The 19,445-nt window shown below is 37.2% G+C and overlaps 1 protein-coding gene across 1 annotated transcript in view; it reads right to left on the bottom strand.

Moving 5' to 3' along the window:
- NETO1 (neuropilin and tolloid like 1) overlaps nt 1–19,445 on the bottom strand; it is a 91,982-nt gene that overhangs the window by 32,934 nt on the left and 39,603 nt on the right. Inside the window, exons 5-6 of the mRNA XM_024754911.1 lie at nt 5,888–5,929; nt 5,642–5,769 (exon numbers count right to left, since the gene is read on the bottom strand). Coding sequence (XP_024610679.1) covers nt 5,642–5,769; nt 5,888–5,929 — 170 coding nt within the window. The remainder of the gene's footprint in view (nt 1–5,641; nt 5,770–5,887; nt 5,930–19,445) is intronic.

Raw genomic sequence — 19,445 nt, 5'->3', positions numbered from 1 at the left:
AGATATGCCTGACACTTTTCTCCTTAGTATCAAACTTTGCAGCCGCATATAATTTTTTTGAAAATTTTCAAAGACTGATATTCCAGAAAGAATGTTACAGTCTTGAATAAAAACAAACTCCAACAAAATCGACAAATAAGCAAGCAAAGCAAAACCATTTCTACTTTTCTAAAGGGGCTAAGAAACATATTGACGATTGAGATATGAATAACATTCACAGAAAATAAATGTGTCTCTCTGAAGTAAATGGCTGTCTTAAATTTTCTTTAAAAATATGATTATCTTATAGAAGAATACTGCTGTAGTTAGAAAGACAATTTGCATATTCGGCCCATGTTTTCTCATTTGACAGTTCTAGAGAGTGTGAACTTCCACGGGAGGTGAATGGTTTGCATTCTTACGTGAAGGGCAATGGCTGAAGTCTAAGAACCTTCTGTATCTAAAGACTATTCTTATTAGACAGAATACTATTCATAGAGGAAGTGAACGATTACAGTCACTAGATTTTATATATTCACTTCTGAAGCAGTCAATCATTAAAAAAATTTTTTAATAGTTTAAAAAAAGAAATAAAATATTCCAGTGAGTATTAGCTTTACTGGGTACAGAGCTGTTGCTTCAAAAGCCAAATGCCATTAGCCAGAAAAGTGCTCAAGTTTTCCCACACTAGCTATAGTATATATCACATAAAAACCCTCCCTACATTAGGATTTAGATGATATCTCATCAGCTTAAACCTTGTGCCATAATATCACTAAGGGGAAGAATGCCATATGACAATGTTTTCACTTCAGGTAGAAAACCACAGAAAGCTCGTTAGTCTCTATGCTGAAGAAAAGAGAAAGTGATAAACAGAATCATATATAACTCCAGTAAAATAGTCAGATTACAATCTCCTCTCCGTGAATCATTTTGATGCATTCTTCTTTCTAATCAATCACAAAGAGTTTGAGCTGACAAAATGATTTATTGAACAGGACGTGGGAAGCTTCAGAACACATCAACAATTTCTAGTAATATCTGTCTTCCAAATCACACTAATGTAGACAGCAGAATCCCTTTCGTATACTTAAAGCAAGTAAATCTAGCTAACGATTTACTAAGTTAATATACTTGCAAACATGTAATACCAACCATTCAACCGGCTCTCTCCTCTCATGTCACAATGATATGCAAAATACAAACATTGTTTGGCGCAATTATTTAAGATTTGCCAGAAACGTTTTCTCCATGATAAATACAAATTAAATACACCACAGTCCGAAAAACACTAACCACGGTTTCCATGTTGCTTTACACTTTGATAAATAAAGCTACATTCTAAAAAGCGTGTAACCCAGGACTTCTGTGGTTGCTTTTTATTTGTGGCTGGACTTGCCAGGCCTTATAATTTTAGGTAGGATATCCCATGAATTTAGAGGGTAGCACTTTATTTGGAGGAAAAAACCAGAACATCGTACTATTGAAAAAACACACACCCCACAAAACAAACCCAGATGCAGCCATATTAAAATGGTTTTCTGGCACGCACAGACAAGTATCAAAATATTTCAGGTCCATCTGAGTAACCCTCCAAAATCTGATGCTATAAAACTGAGATTTCATTTAAAAACAAAGTTGAACCAAAGCACTGGTAGTTATCTAACCAGTTAAGATTTTCAATCTGTTTACCCAAGTTTAATTTTCATTTTGGAGATGCTAAGAGCAGACTCAATCTTTAGAATCCCTAAACTTATCATTGCCAACAATTATTGTTGCTACCCTTCGCCTGTTGCGTTAATTTTCTCCTTGATCCCATAACAAATTACCACAAATTGAGCAGCTTCAAACAATGCCCATATATTATCTATAGGTTAGAAGTATTGGTGAGCTGGACTGTGTTTTTTTGCTAAGGTCATATGAGGCTGAAAACTCAACTTCACTATAAAAGATTGATTTATTGTATTTGTCAAGTTTTCCTGTTTTTTATCCTAATTTTAATCAAAGTATTTTGAATTAAGTAACATTTAAAAATTAATTTGAAGTTTTAAATGATGGGTAATTAATAAAAGCTAGTTTTATTCTCCCAAGACCTTAATCATTAAATCACTTTTAAAAGTCTTTTGATTTATTTATTTTCTTGTCTTAACAAATTTGACAGTTTCCCCAAATAGTGTGGTTTTGTGACATCACACTGGACTTCGAGTCAGGACATGGAGAACTGGCTTCAGCCCTTTTACTAACTAATCAAATATTTAAGCAGTTACTTATCATAGATTCATCAAGTTTGGGTCTTAAAAGGAGTTTAATATTATCTATGCCAAAAAATTACTTGACTTTTTAATTATTATACAAAATCCCTGCCAAATTTTACTTGGATTCCTCCCGTGGAATCTCATTTGATCTTTGGGCATCTCCATTATTAAAATAAAAAACAAAAACCTTCTTTATATTGAATATTTCTCTAGATTCAAGCATACAAATAAATTGCAGTACTTGAAAACATGCAGATTAAACCTTATCCTCTTATTTCTGTCTCCTAACAGTTCTTCATATGCTTGAAGATTGTCACCATGTCCATTTTACTGGATATGTATACATCAGTTTATTTTTTCCACGAGTTTTAACTGAATGACAGATTTTTCTTGGTATTGGGTATCTAGAGAGAAATAAGTCTCAGCCTTCATGAAATTAACATTGTTACCACGATGGGCTCATCCACCATTCTTCTCTAATGATTCTTTACTGGACCAGATCCAGAACTAGACACCATAATACTCTCCTACTACCCTTGCTCTAGAATCTGTATGAAAACCAAAGTGTTGCTTACAGAGGCATATTTCGACATCCCATCGTTAACCAACTTCACTATCCTGACTCAACGTATTCATCTGTTAAAGGACACATCAGTAACGTATTTCCAACTTTCTTTCCGGCTCTGGTATTCCAATTTCTAAGAAATCTGGGTTAATCGCATTCTAATTAAAGGCGATCGTCTGTATTACAATTCTCAAACAAAGGAAATATCAGATATTGTATTTTCTGTTTGTGAAGAGGCTGAGAAGCAACATACACTTGATGTAAATTTTAATAGAACCCCAGTAAGCTATTTTGCACTTTCATTGTGTAATATGTTTCCGTCACTAGTTATCATTCAAATATTCACATGAGCCATTTCAGGTTTAACTTGTGCTTTGATAGTCTGTTCTCCGAGGCTGCTAGGAGCTCCATATAAATAGAAAGCCCACATAGGCCGTCATCTCCAGTTCTTGCTTTTCTCGACAGTTATTCAAAGCCACTTCCTATCCCCCAACCTTTAATTTAACAGAGAAAGTCTGTCACAATAGAGCCAGCTCCGCAGGCGGCTTCCCCTTTGGGTCACAGAATGCCAAATTCTGTAACAGGGAGGTACACTAGGTATTGTTGTTCTGCAATTGTACAGAAGACAGTCTATTTACCAGCTGGAAGGAAATGGTTGTGTGTTTGCAATTCCATAGAAACTGTCTCTTTGACACTGAGGTGACAAAGGTGCTAGTTATGACCATGAGGTGGGACTCAAATATTCCCTGTTGAAAAAAAATCTAAAAAATCTTTCACTCATAGAGTTTAAGGAAAATAAATAGCACATGTGAACCCACAGATTATGTAAGGGAGCATAATCAGCTGTAATCTAGCTCTCATGTTATCTCTGTAGTGGGTTGGGTTTCATGTCACCAGTAGCCTTGGATTTTTTTTTGAAGGAGGAATCACTGTGTCTTTCTTCATAATGCAATTAACTTTTTAAAGACTTGTTCAGATGCAAAGAGACCTGCAGTGGCAAAGCTGGAACTTGGACCATGATCTGAATCTCCATAACCAGAAGCTTGGGGAAAGTGTTCCACACTTGCAAATTATATGCGAACCCCAAAGACATATTCATGGGTAATCAAGTGAAGGAGGACAAAAATACTTCCTGAAATACCAACTCCCTCAGAGATGAGTTTTATTTTTCCCTCATCCTAAATAACCAGCCACCAAATTCTTTTGTATCTAGCTTGAGGTGTTAACACCTCTGTCTCTTCTAGACAGGGAAAATCTGTTCTTCAAAAATGCAGATCTGATCACATCACTTTCCTGTTTCACACTCTTCCATGTATCACTAATGCACTCAGGATAAATCTGGGCTCTTTAAGGGAATGGACAGAGCCCTTCGGCTTAACCACTCACCTCCATAGTTCTGCTTTCATTTGGTCACATGCAGTTCCTTTAATTCCTGAAAAAGCATGCTCGCTTATGATCCTATGACCTTCCAGATGCTATTCACTCTACATGGAGAGTCTTTCCCACCTTGTCTACCTGACAGCACCATTTCTCATTAAGATTCAGAGGACGCCCTGCAATGCAATTTGATTCCACCCTTGATTTTCCTCACCAGCTATATGTGGTCCTTTCCCTCACTCTACTACACCTTATAAATACCATAATGATCTTGTCATATTCCACGGATTATTGTGATACATAGTTGTCTAAGGATTAAACTGGAAACAGGAGGACAGCATAATTTTTCATTTCCTCAGCCCAGTGCTTCAGAGTTTATAGCACCACTAAGTCAATTAATTAAATAACAAACTGTTTCAACCTCAATAAATGGGCAACTCCAAATCTAATAAATCAGTAAAGCTTGGTTGTAACTATATTCTATAAATGAAGGATGACAATAAAGGGAGAAGAAGCAAATAATAGACACTCTAAACCTGTGACAGCTACTGGCACAAAATTACTCATCCCAATATTTCTTAAGATACATCCATAATAGAATGAATGGGGTTGTTCTAAACAAGTGTTTCCAAAACAGTGATCTGAGTCTGAATCTGGCCCACAATATATTTAGTTTAATACGTCTAATGTTTCCCACTTTTAAAATTTATCGTCAACATTTAAAAACCAAGGTAATCAGGGACTTCCCTGGCAGTCCAGTGGTTAAGACTCCACGCTTCCACTGCAGGGGATGCGCGTTTGATCACTGGTCGGGGATCTAAGATCCCACACGTTGTGCAGCATGGCCAAAAAATAAAATTAAAAAGAATCAAGGTAATCAACATAAAATCTAGATTTGGGGCATATTATGAAGAAAATGGAGGACTTGGTGATGCTGGACCAACATTTTCTCATGGTGATCATCAAGGAGTTTAATAGGCAGTTAAGGACCTGTTGTCTCTTTTTCATGGTCCTGATCACCACTGTCTGTCCCTCAGCCCTATTGCAGGTTTATTTTATATTCCAGAGACACATGACTTTGTGAGCCCTGGACAATTTCTTCCATAGATATGATTTTAGGTTAAAAAGCAAGTAAACTACAGATACTGACAATAAGGACGTAAGTTATGCTCAGAACCATAGCTTATATATGACATTTCAATGCACTTTTCAGAGAGGTAGATTTACCCCAGAGTCTCTTATCCAGGTTATCCAATGAGCTCTCCAACATCCTCTCCATATTATTTATGACCTTGAAAGTTACATTAAACAGAGGAAGGCGATTTGCAATTCAAAACTAAAAGAAAATGATAGCTTATGATCGCACTCTGAAATGAACGAAGCATGTCCAGTTGGTTCAAAGCAGTGCACGCTGGAGACACTTTGCAGGCCAACTGTCAAACCTGAATTTCACCTTGAGACTGACCTTGGATCGTGGAGGTGCTCGGATGTACCACTTGCAATCAACGGCCTCGCTAGCAGAAGCTTTGCCTTCCTTCATAATTTGTATAGACTCCACAATGCCTTCAGGGCCGCCCATCTCAAACTCACACACTAAATAACAAAATGCCAAACAAACATACAAAAATGGAGCTTGAGTAATAAACCGAAAGTATATGTCATAGCAGAAAACAAAGGCCTCTGAACGGTATTAAATATCTCTTTTACCAACCTGGTAATGGTTTCAAAACTCCAAGGTCCTTAAAGTCAGGATCTTAAAAATTGAGAAAAAGACAATTAGTCTTATTCTGCATTTATGACTTAAAATGAGGTTGAGTAAGATACCATTAAATTATTCAGGAATGTGCCTTATAAAATATACTAGGGGAAATTAAATGATTAAATAAAAAATGCAGGATAATGTTAAGACTGAAATGTTAATTTACATAATGTAACATTATTACTACAGGATTTTTATCAAGAAGCCATTTTAAAAAACCTCCCCATGTCATTACTTCATCTAATAACCAAGTAAAAATCTTACTCATTTTCTTTATAATCAGACAACAGATGTTTTTGTAAAATGTATCCATAGATAATTCAAGGTTTGGGTAAACTTCCATCTCTTCTAGATACAATTATTTTGTCTGATTACAGCCGGCGTAACATAAAGGTGAGCCTACTGGAGGGCTTCTGAGAACGTTTTCCTTGATAATAAATAGACATGAGGCATACAGTTTTCCCAGCTCAAGTTGTAGTCATGTTTGTGTTGGCGCCTTTGGGATCATGTGTGGTGGGCAACTTGTGATGTTGACAGATGCTGAGGTAAGAAAATGCTGACTCTTATGATGAGCAGAATAGAACCATGGAGAACCGTGAGTCCTTAAGAATATCACTGGGGCACAGGACTCACCTCGCCTGGAGTTGCACTTCTCTGGGCTTCTTGCTCTTTTGAAACAATACACATCCCTATAATCTCAGTTACTCTGAATTGATTTTCTCTTGTTTATGGGTGAGAGCATCAGAGGCTATGATTTATCTTGGAGACACATGGTATTCAATATAAAAGATGATTGTGAATTTTAATTACTTTTCGCTGCTAGGGTATTAGTGATAAATCAAAAATCTTACAAAGTTAGAAATGTTTCATAAGACACCACTCAGTAATGGTCTAGGGCTGAAATATGAAAGGGTAGCACTCTTTCTGGGTAGAATTAGTCCTGGATATTAAGGCCATGTGTGCGTGCATGTCCGTGTGTACCTAAGTGTGCTTCCTAGTGCATCTGTACGTGTGAACGCACCAAATCCGTAACCGTAGGCTGATTTTACTAGGGTACTCATCGTCACTACAGGTTTTTTTGTTTTTTCTACTAAGTAAAGAAAATATTTAATTTTTTGTGTGTTTGTTTTTAAACGGCAATGTGCACTGATCTGTTGAATCTGAAAGTCCTGGATTGGCCGCCCTACAATTTAGTTATATCACCTATTTAGACTCACTTTATTGCAGGACACTATTAGAATACCAGTGGTAATAAACGTTGAATCGAGATACAAATTCCTTTGTATAACTGTTTTGAAAACAGTTCTTTTGCTTTTTTGGAAAAGAAAGACAGAAAGAAATACCTGTATGCCACATCCATGAAAGAAATAGAAATGAGGACAACATAGTCTACTTGGGTCAGGCCTCCTCCTGGCAGAGATCTTTTTCCTTCATCTAAATCAATGGATATTTGGTTATTCTTTCAAGAAATGTATATGTAATACCTACTATGTACAAGAAAAGAACAGTTTTGTATAGAATTACTCAGATTGGCTGCCACGGTTAAGCACTTTTATTGGTATTGAAGAGACCCACCCACCAAGCTTGCCTACCCCAGTTATCTGGATTCTTTATTATATCCGTTTTCTACTTTTCATAATGGTCAGTATCGCTACTCACTATCTCCTTTTTGATGAGAATGCTTCAGCCGTGCATGGCTGTTGCTATGATTCTTGTGAGAATGTAGTTAGCATTCTCTCCTCTAGCTTGAAGGCGAAGTTTTGTCATTTTTATAACTCATGCTAGACAACGTTGAGAGAAATTCCAGTTCTGAGAATTGAAAATGTATTTTTGTCATTGTGTTAACGGTGAGAGCACTGATTGTTTAAAAAACAATCTTTAGGAAAAAATCATTTCTGCAATTCCATTTGAACTAGGCACCAGTAATATCACAATCACGGTAACACATGGCCCCTACGAGCTGCAAAATAAACGACAGAAGATAATTGACACAATTTTTAAAAACAGCCTACACTGAATTTAAGAACATTGAGATTGACTTATTGCTTCAGGGTGTCCAGGGCAATGACATAAATTATTATGCAGAAGCACAATGACCTTGGACTTAATAGTCATCTACTACTCTACAGCTCCCCAAATCTATTCTCCACTAAGCAGCCTGAATAAACTTTTAGAAATACAAATCAAATCATGAAATGCACCTGGCTTTCCATTGCCCTTAAGTTAAAGCCACAACTCTCTGTAATGGACTATAAAGTCCTGTGTGTTCTTGCCCCAGACCACCTGGGCCAACATACCCTAGACGCTAATCTCTGCTCTTTCCTCTCAAAACACATGGACCCATTCTATTTCTACAACATTCTAGGCTGTTCTCATCCTCAGCAATTTGACCTTGCTCTTTTCTCCGTCTTCAGTATCTCTCCCCAGGGCTCTGCACCTGTGAATCTTTCTCATCCTTCAGTTCTTGGCTCAAATATCTCTGAGGAAAGGTCTTCTGGATGACCTCTCCAAGGGTCATTGACTCCCATTTTCTTTGACTCCCACTTTCTTTCCTCCCTTCATGGTTTCTTTTATCACAATTATTTTGCCAGTTGTTAGCTTTTTATTGACCACCTACTCCCACTAGACTATAAGGAAGTACGCTCTACAAGGGCCTTTACGTCTATTCTTCCTCCCTTTATCCAGAACCAAGGACACTGCTTGGACATAGTACATGCACAATAAATGTTATTGAATGTTATTGAAATTACATTACACCGACTTGATTTTCTTATATTGTTGACATATGTACACTGCTTTATACCTAAACTTTTCCAATTCAGAGGCTCTCACAGGAAATCTATCAAATTAGGTGCTATATTCAAGACTGACCTATTTACTAAACCTGCATCACAGCTGACCATGTTTCCAGCCTCCCTTGCAACTGGGGATACCATGTCTAATGAAATGTGGACAAAGCGTTGACGTTTACTTGAAGGCTGGGCTCATAAAAACTTCTTGAAAAAATTATCCACTCCCACTTTCTCCCCTGGTCAACCTCAGAAGGCAGACATTGACGACATAGAACCCCATGAGCTCCAATTCCTAAATGAATGTGTGGAGTACAGCCTTTTCCTGATTAGGCTAAATGAGCAAGCAGTAGTAAACTTTAATAATGTGAAATTACTGAGGTTTTCGATTGTTTGCTGTTATTACAGCTATTATTCCCCTAACCCAGCGTTGTTCAAGGCTGAAGTTGTGGTCAAGGGCCCCTAGGGTCCATGAGACCCTTTCATGAGACCCAAAGGCTAAAGTGTTTCATAATCCTACTAAAATGACATGTTATCTTTAATTTTCCCTGCTATAATCCCTGTAACCCCATTTTTGCCCAACACATTCTAATTTTGAAATCTTGAATTTTGTCTTGAGCCTACATGGAAGCACAGCTAGAATTAGTAGAAATTAGAATTTCTCTGTCCTATTTTATAAATACACACACATAGATAAAAGTGTAAGTATTATGAAATTTAACAGTATTTCCCCTGAAATAAAATGTATTTATCGTATAGGTTGCTTACTGTGAAGGATGGACACTTGTCAGAGATGGAGGAGACTAAGCTTCACTTTCTCCATCACCATTACACTGTCTATATCCAAAGTTGGAGAAAAGAATGAAACTGATATTTCAAAGCGGTCTCTTATTTATGGAAAGGAGAAATCTACTCTGAATCAAATGAAAAGGCTTCGCATAAGAAATGAAAAGAAGACAAAAGCTACCTTTCCTTCAGCCTCATTGATGTCAATAATTTGCCCTATTGTGATTTAGGAAGAAAAATACTTTCTGGTAGTTTTATTGTGACAGTTTGATCGCAACATTATTTTGAGACAAATAATTGTTTGGGAAGTATTGAATATTTTAAATGTAGACGTTAATATGCTCTTTAAAAGCTAAAACTCTCTCAGTATTGTGTGTCCTCTCCAGCCACTGTGACAATTTACCTTGTAAGATGCTTTGGTGGCTTTTGCACATCTAGTTGGAAAGCTATAACAGCTAATTTTCGGATTTTAAAGAGTTCATCACATTTATGGTTGAAAAATTCAGTTCTTTTTCTTTAATGATCGACCTCAAAATTATGCCACAACTGAACAAATGCAATAATACCATTCAAAAATGTCCTATTGCATAACAGTCAGTTAAATGTTAACATCTCTGAAGCCTGGGAAAGAACAGATTTCATTACACTTTTGTTTCTTATTTAGAGTTTAGTTCATTTTCTTTGGAGTAGACCCTTCACTTCCATGAGTCAGAGAACTCTGTTATTCCAATTTCTTTTTCAGCATCGTTAGATGTTAAACGGTGCAGTTGGGTTGAGAAAGCAAGTCTTCTAATTTTCCTAATAAAGGTCTACAATGAGTCTTTAAATATTAAAAAAATAATAATATTTTTTCATTTTATGGTGAAATAACACGTGTTAATATAATAGTTGTAAAAGTATATGAGATAATGTTATATAATTATATGGTTATTACATATAACTTTTTATGTGGGAAAATTTTCAATAAACAAAAAATAATATTGCAAAACAAAACAAAATCAAAAGCTAAAAGTCATTTGTTACACTTTTCAAATTAAAAATGACAGTCACTGAAACATGTTACAAAGTAGGTTATTGTATTGTATTGGCTGGAGAAGCACACATAAGACCTGAGAAACTAATAAAGCAATGCCTTTAGTCAGCTGCCATTGCTGAATGTCTACTGGTTGAAAAGTAGTTAAAAAAAAAAAAAGACAAACCCAGGACGCCGTTGCTTTCCAACCATATAGTAACTTGCTGATAGAAAGTTTCAGCTTTAAACAAGGAAACAGAGTTGATATCTTTCTACAGAACCTCACTTTTGTCTAACAGATAGACAGATGTACAGACATGGCTAAGCTTGCTTATTTTCCTTGAATTTGTTCAGTGTCAGCATGGACCAATCATCACAGATCTTCTTTCATGCGAATGCTTGGCAACAAATGCAAGAAGTACTGAAATATCCAAATGTTGGATGACTTTTAAATCTTATGACACACTGAAACATCTGTGTTGACAGTTGCATTGATAGTGCAAAGGCAGTGGTGAATAAAAGTGCTGATGCTTTATCCCGAATCAAGACAATGGCACCAAACCTCAGCTGTTAGTAGTCATTGTATAATTCATCTCCATGCATTCTCGGGGGGTAAAAAAACCAATTTTACTTTAAAGTCTCCTTGATGAGGCACTCAAAATTGCTAATTTTTAAAAATGTAACATTTTGAATACATATCTTTTCTGCAGGAAGAACGCAGTGAATCTGCTGACTTTTCTGCAGGAAGAACATAGTGAATCTTTTGACTTTAAGGAAAACAAATTGAAAATATTTGCTGCCAAAGATAAAATTCCACCTCCGATCAAACAAAAATGTATCCATCACTGTGTATCTGACAGTTCCTCATACTTAAATAACTTTTCAATGTGATTGTTGTTTATGTGAACAAGTGTGCTTTTTGACATTGAATAATGAAATATGTCCGCATTTGGAAGAGCGGCATAAACCCGTGATCCAATAACTGTCATCTAGTGATGTTTGGTGTTAAATAACTGTGCATGGGTAAAAGAGGCATTTGAAGAGAAAAATACATTAATTGATGTTAATGTTAACAGAATACAAAAACTCCATTGATATAGTTTCACATTCCCCGTTGCAACTAACCTTTAAGAAACTATCACCTTTTGAGGTTTGCGCTAGTATCCATCTGAAAAGGCTATGAAAACACTCTTCCCTTTTCCATCTACATTTCTCTGTGAGGCTGAATTTTCTTCATATACTTCAACCATAAGAACACACTGCAAAGATGTAATGCAGAGGCACATGTGAGAATCTAGCTGTCCCCTAATAAACTAGACATCAGATTTACAAAAATGTGAAAGTGTAATTCCCCTAATATTATTTTAATATTTATTAATAGATATGTTCACTTTAATCAGTTTTTTAAAATATGCTTTATGTTAACACATAATTGGTTTTCAGGGTAATTTTTCTATGAATTAATAAATAGCTATTTAAAATTTTATCAGTTTAAATGTCTAATATGATAAATATTGAATGATATAGCTAAATAAGCTGAAGCATTTTGAAGTCTTCAGTATTTTTTTAAAAGAAGATAGGGCTGGGCTTCCCTGGTGGCGCAGTGGTTGAGAGTCCGCCTGCCGATGCAGGGGACGCGGGTTCGTGCCCCGGTCCGGGAGGATCCCACATGTCGCGGAGCGGCTGGGCCCGTGAGCCATGGCCGCTGAGCCCGCGCGTCCGGAGCCTGTGCTCCGCAACGGGAGAGGCCACAACAGTGAGAGGCCCGCGTACAGCAAAAAAAAAAAAAAAAGAAAAAGAAGAAGAAGAAGATAGGGCTTTTGAGACCAAAATATTTCAGAACTTCTGCCTGAATGAACGCCATCTTTGAATTATGGGTAAATGCCTTCTCCCAACAAAAATCTAACTTACAATTTATTAACTCAGGACTATGCAATTCATTTATTTTATATTCCAAGGAAATTTCCACAATGTCAGCCACATTGTAGTTGGACTTTTAGTAAATCATTATTTATCTGATTAGATTATGACTAAATCAAAATCAGAGGCATCTTCATTTTACAAATGAACAAGACGGGGGTTCAACAACTTTAGAAAAATAAACTTGTTCTGATCCTAAACCTAAAACTTTGAACAAATTACTAAGTAGTTCTGAAACATTTTTCTTAGCTAAAATCGAGATGCTGGTTTAGGCTTTTTTTTTTTTTTTTTTTTTTTGCGGTACGCGGGCCTCTCACTGTTGTGGCCTCTCCCGTTGCGGAGCACAGGCTCCGGACGCGCAGGCTCAGCGGCCATGGCTCACGGGCCCAGCCGCTCCGCGGCATGTGGGATCTTCCGGGACCGGGGCACGAACCCGTGTCCCCTGCATCGGCAGGCGGACCCTCAACCACTGCACCACCAGGGAAGCCCCCTGGTTTAGGCTTTTATAGCACAAGTGTGCCGTTATACCACAGAGCACAGTAGCGTTGCTAGAACAGTTACGGGAAAATGTAATTAATTGCCTGACGTGGCCATGTAACTATACCTGCAAAACCCTCTGATTATAGAAATCAACTTTGATACTTTAATATGTTTGCAATGCACAGCTCAACCACCTGACGGGCTAGTCTTAGAGAAAGATAATCAATATTTTCATCAAATTTCCACCATCTCACACATCCTGAATTATGTCATGAGCTCCTAACGTCTCCACTTCTCATTTCTGCTTACTTTTGAAAGCCTGTAATGTCTGTACGCGTATCTTTATTAAATCAGCTTTTGCATCAAAACTAACTGTCCACTTCAATGGGTACTTTCCTGTCCTGTTTTACCTCCCTTCAGTCCATCACTGTCGACACCTTGCTTCCTAGTCAAGATTGAAAAGCACTGTTTGTGGTTTTGGAAATCGGTTAACTGAATTTAAGATGCTGTTTGAAAAATCGACTGCAAAAAAATAAAAACAAAGACTTGACAGCGCAGTACTAAGATAGCTTGCATCATCATAGTATGTTACTAATCCAATTTATTTCACTCTTCTCTAGAAGAAACATCTTTCTAGTACAAAATTCATAGCACAATTATTTTAAGCCTCTTTTAAAGGATTACTGTTATCTATGACAATTACAGCTTCATACTGAGTTTGTCTCCCTAAGGGTCTTAATGTTGGCATAGAGTTTACATACCATGACTTCTTTTTTCTAGTTTAACATAAAATTTATTCATATATGAGTTTTAGAAATCAAAACTTATGAGAATTTTAGGAGGGAAGCTTGCAAGCCCCATAAAATATTATTGACATTTGCATGGCCTGTAGAGATGTATTGCTTCCTTATTTTATTTACTTAGCTGAAATATATTATGTTTCCTCAAGATACTTGTATTCATAATTCTAAATATATTGAGAAAATATATTCTTTCTTATGAAATGAATGCACAGATGCTCGTGCTGGACTTTGCTTGTGTTCATATTAAATAGGCTTTTACAATGTTTGCTCTTGATAGTCACAAGGCAATAATATTATTCTATGCAGAAAATATGTATCTACTATACAGAATAGAGAAAAACCTTGAGGGAAGGAGGGAAGAAGAAATCATCAGAAGACCAAAAGAATAATAAAGACAATTTTTAAAAAACTAGATCATCCAAAACTGGTGTTTGTATATTTGAATTAGCTATCAGAGAATATATTCAATTTTCTGTTCAAAGGAAACCAGGGAAGTTCTTGATTGATTATTAGAAAACCGTTCCCCTGCCACCAAATTCTCTCAGAATGCCCTTATTCATTCATCCAGTAAGTGATACTGAGCGGGATCTCCTGGGCACAAAAGCCTTTCTGTGTCCCCCATTTCTGGATTACAGGAAATGGGCTTCATTCAGCCTCCCTGACCTTCCCTGAATTCCAAGGAGCAGGTCCAAACAGTTGCTAATTAAGGAAGGGAGGGGATACAGAGACCAGGGAGGAACAGTCAAAGAAAAAATAGTGCAGCCTTGGGGCAGGGTCCTGGTTCCCCCTAAAAAGGGATACACAGACCAATATCTTTGAGCTGTTTTGCAGATACAGAAACCCCTGCCAGGTGGGAGGAGTTAACGGCATGCTGCCCACAAGCCTGTAGAGCCCAGACAGTTGGAAGCACAAGGCTGATGATGCTGACTCCCCATTACCTCACCACCAACCAATCAGAACAGTGTCCACGAGCTGACCACGCCCTCTTTGAACCATTCCTCTAAAGCTTCTCACTACCCCCTCCAGGTTGGGACACACAGTTTGGAGGGCGTGAGCCTGTTGTGGCCCCCTTTGCCTGGCAAAGCAATAAAGCTATTCTTTTCTATTTCACCCAAAACTCTGTCTCCAAGATTTAATTCGGTGTCATGGTACAGAGGCCAGATTCAGCTTCATAAGGACTTCCTAAATCACGTGAAACCACAAATAAATGAGTCCATCTTCTGAACCACCTTCTTCACTAGAACTGATTTAATGGACATTTCTTGCCGGCAAAACTGTGGTGCCAGCACTGTTAGTGACTAAAACACCTCCAATGTCCTCCTCTCTCTATCCATTACTTCCCATTTACTCCCTTCTCAATGACCTATTCACGTTTTTTGACATGCACAGCAAGTATTGTCTGGTAATCAGGAGGAAGGGTGGAACATTGACCATAGAAGAGCTTAGGGTAAATATTTTGGCAGGTAGTATGAAACTGGATCTGAGGTTTTATGCCTAGAAAAGTCAGAACAGGAAATTACTTCATGAGAGCAATTTGAGAGTCTGGGAATAACTAATTGTTTTGGAACCTGAGCCAGCACGTGTAGCACATGGCTGCAGAGGAACAGAATCCTCCTGGCTCTGATATGCCAAGAATTGAAAGCAGGGGTGGCACCACAAGTTGTGTGTGTGCGTGGTGAGGAATGGCATTATCCTACATCGGTATCTTTCATCCCACTTAAGTCACTGTATGCTAAATAATTACATCACTGAAAATGAAAAAATGAAAATATTTTATTAAAATATTACATTCTCTCAATTTTATTTAAAAATATAAATGCAAATATCCTGAAAAAGCCTTATAAGTTACAGCTAAGTAAATATACTACGGACACATAAAATGGCACAAGCCAAGCAAATTTAGCTTCAAGGCAAGATTTTTTTTGTGCTTCCAGTCAATTTGATGAGCCTCAGCCCCTTCTAAATAGAACTGGAAGAGCCTCTAACTGGAAACTTTGGGAGTGTCCTCTGTTGGTGCCCCTGGCAAGGACACTAGAGTGTTTATACTAGGCACTAGCAGCGCCCATGGGCAGGTAGAGCCATAATGGGACTAGAATAAAAGAGCAAATGCGAAAAGCCAAGAGCTGGCGTTGGCAATCGATGGGCGTGGGAGCACGCAGGAGGTCCCTCCTGATAAATCCCGGAGAAGCCCATGGAAAGACTTGAACTGGCTGAATTTCTGCCAGTCTGGACAAGGCGCTGAAGTTACCTTGTTGTGTCTTTAAATGTAAGTGTGTTCTTATTTTTAAGTCACAACCCTCATCTCCTTTCACCAAGGTCAGTATCTTTGAGTTCTAGCTATCCTTCTGCTCTTCAAATCCCCAAACCCGGCCACACACTTTTATATAAAAGCCATGGGCAATGCATGGTGATGTGGAAAGATTGAGATTAGAAGGGCACAAAATGATATGCCAGTCAAATAATAAAAAAATGGAAAACGATAATGATATTCTATTAAACAAAATGGACTTAAAAGAAAACCCAAAATCAAAAGGTAGGGTAAATATTAATTTCATCAAGAAGAATTCACCAGAAAGTTTGATGATGTTGAACCTGTATTATGTAACAACAATAAGGCTTCTTTCTAAGAGATTAGGATAGAAATATCAACTGGGCTTGGTACAAAGCAGAGGACTCACAAATATCAGCTAGATAATGGGTAGGATACAGATTTCCTAAAGTATAAAGCGATGTGTAAATATAAGTTATCTTGTCCATGTACAGTTCAGAATTTTAGCTCCTGGGTGAAAGATGGATGAGAAATACCTGAAATATTATTTGTATATACCTAAAATATTATTGTGGTTCTAAAATGTGGTTCCATTATTTACAAATTAAATACCATTGCTGTAGCTTCATTGTATATTCTTCACACTGCAATTATTTCTATTAGAAAGTATTTAACTTTGGGAAGTTCATCTCAAATGCCTGAGATCAGCTGGAGAATTTCTGCAGAAAAGTCATAGCATAATTCTTACTGAATTTTTATAAACATCCAAATAATGCTGGATACCTGGTAAATTTCCAGACATCCATTTTTCCCTTAATATATAACAACATAGACTAGGTACAAAAAGCCCTTGTATGTCAATTTAGCTCAAAAATTATACCCAAATTTTAGATAACAGTAAAATTGAGCTGATCTAAATATATATGAAGCCATGTAAGAAAGCAGTGTGTCTAATATCGCAAGTGGCAGTTTCAGAGGTCTACTCCTAGGTGTATGCAACTATCTGGAAACTGAAAAGATCATCCCTTTTTTGCATTCTCCACTAGCAAGTAACACGGTCCATTTTAAGTCTAGGGGAATTAAACAGTTACAAAAAATTCATAATCTTTCCATCTCCATTTCTCACATCTCTTTTCATCCCCCTGGTACACATGTCCCCAATATCACAGTGATTCTGCAGGTTTCAATGAGTGTCTGAAACCAGTGTTTTTAATGAGTTTTTCACTTGAGAATACAGGTGATCAGAGTTCGGTACTTAGTTTTGAACCACTTGTTAAGAAAGTTAGACTAGCGCTCCCTAAACCCCTCCATCTCTGAGAAAGAGTTCTTTCTCAAAAGTGTAACCTCCATCTTGGGGAGAATTATAGATGCTAGAGCCCCAGGCAGAGCTGGACTCTCAGGGTCCATTCGGCCCCCAAATCTATCATTTCCTAAAGATTGTGAGAATCAAGTTCATTTTCAGCCTATATCAAGCACAATTTAAAGTGTTCATTGAAATATGTCTTAGAATTTTTAATAATGCTATACTGATATTTCTTTCCACTGGTATTTAAAAAACGTTTGTGTAATTGTGAAAATAGTGTTGCATTATAAAAACTGAAATAGTTTGTTTGCCTTTAGACTACAGTTTAAGACCCAGCTCTTTATTGAGACAGTTGCTAAATCTGCATTCCCTTTGCTCATTTTTCTTTCAAGTATAAGGGCACCTAAAGTTATTTCATTAGGAGGTGTGAAAATAATCCATGGTTTTCCCAAAGTAATGGTCTATAGCAATATAAATCAATATCATAAATTTTAGGTTGGAAAGAGAGAATTAGGTCTCTCCTGTTTAGTCAGAGAGTACGATTGATGAGATCCCATTAGCTTTATTCCCTTAGACTTTTCATTTTATCAATCATTAGCCTTCTCATGATTCTCTGAGCTGAAAACTTCAAAAACAAAATTAACTTGACTCTTTTACACTGTTCTTTCATCAGCAAGATACCAAGAGCTTTCAATTATTTTTGTAAAATCTCTCACTACCAACCTCCTTTTCTAGCCTGCTATGATCTCAGTCCCAACTCTTGTCACCTTAGCCCTAAGGCTTTAGGGCATCAGAATCTCAGCCAGCCTCTGCCTTGGTCCCTCCTTTATCCAGTGCTTTGCATATAATTTTTGAGCTGAACTGATGTAAAATGCAGAAGTAAGTCCACCTATATGTGGTCAAATGATTTTTGACAAGAGTGCCGAGACATTTGAAGGCGAAAGGACCACCTTTTCAACAAACAGTGCTGGGAAAACTGTATATCCACATGCAAAATAATACAGTCTGACCCTTAACCTAACAACATATACAAAAATCAACTCAAAATGGATCAAAGACCTAATGTAAGACCTGAAATTAGCAGTGTATAGTACTCTTCAGGACAAACTGCCCACAGTGAGTTAATCTGAAGAAAATCACTCCTGCTATAATTAATTCCCATTATTTGTTATAAACTTTATGGCCCAGGAGAACTTGAATTTAGAGATGAGGAGAATAAAATGAGAGTGGGCTAAGGATCCACTTAACACGTGGCCCTCACCAGGAGGTCCTACACCATGGGGTATGAAGTAAATGTAGGTTTACCACTCTGAGAAGCCCCACTTCTCCCACAGAGTTATTTAAAAAACGTTTGTGTAATTGTGAAAATAGTGTTGCATTATAAAAACTGAAATAGTTTGTTTGCCTTTAGACTACAGTTTAAGACCCAGCTCTTTATTGAGACAGTTGCTAAATCTGCATTCCCTTTGCTCATTTTTCTTTCAAGTATAAGGGCACCTAAAGTTATTTCATTAGGAGGTGTGAAAATAATCCATGGTTTTCCCAAAGTAATGGTCTATAGCAATATAAATCAATATCATAAATTTTAGGTTGGAAAGAGAGAATTAGGTCTCTCCTGTTTAGTCAGAGAGTACGATTGATGAGATCCCATTAGCTTTATTCCCTTAGACTTTTCATTTTATCAATCATTAGCCTTCTCATGATTCTCTGAGCTGAAAACTTCAAAAACAAAATTAACTTGACTCTTTTACACTGTTCTTTCATCAGCAAGATACCAAGAGCTTTCAATTATTTTTGTAAAATCTCTCACTACCAACCTCCTTTTCTAGCCTGCTATGATCTCAGTCCCAACTCTTGTCACCTTAGCCCTAAGGCTTTAGGGCATCAGAATCTCAGCCAGCCTCTGCCTTGGTCCCTCCTTTATCCAGTGCTTTGCATATAATTTTTGAGCTGAACTGATGTAAAATGCAGAAGTAAGTCCACCTATATGTGGTCAAATGATTTTTGACAAGAGTGCCGAGACATTTGAAGGCGAAAGGACCACCTTTTCAACAAACAGTGCTGGGAAAACTGTATATCCACATGCAAAATAATACAGTCTGACCCTTAACCTAACAACATATACAAAAATCAACTCAAAATGGATCA

The sequence above is a fragment of the Neophocaena asiaeorientalis genome, unplaced genomic scaffold (assembly GCF_003031525.2).
Source record: "Neophocaena asiaeorientalis asiaeorientalis breed wild unplaced genomic scaffold, Neophocaena_asiaeorientalis_V1.1 scaffold124, whole genome shotgun sequence".
Lineage (NCBI taxonomy): Eukaryota > Metazoa > Chordata > Mammalia > Artiodactyla > Phocoenidae > Neophocaena > Neophocaena asiaeorientalis.
The sequence above is the reverse complement of the archived record's forward strand: the minus strand, read 5'-3'. Positions and strand labels throughout refer to the sequence as shown.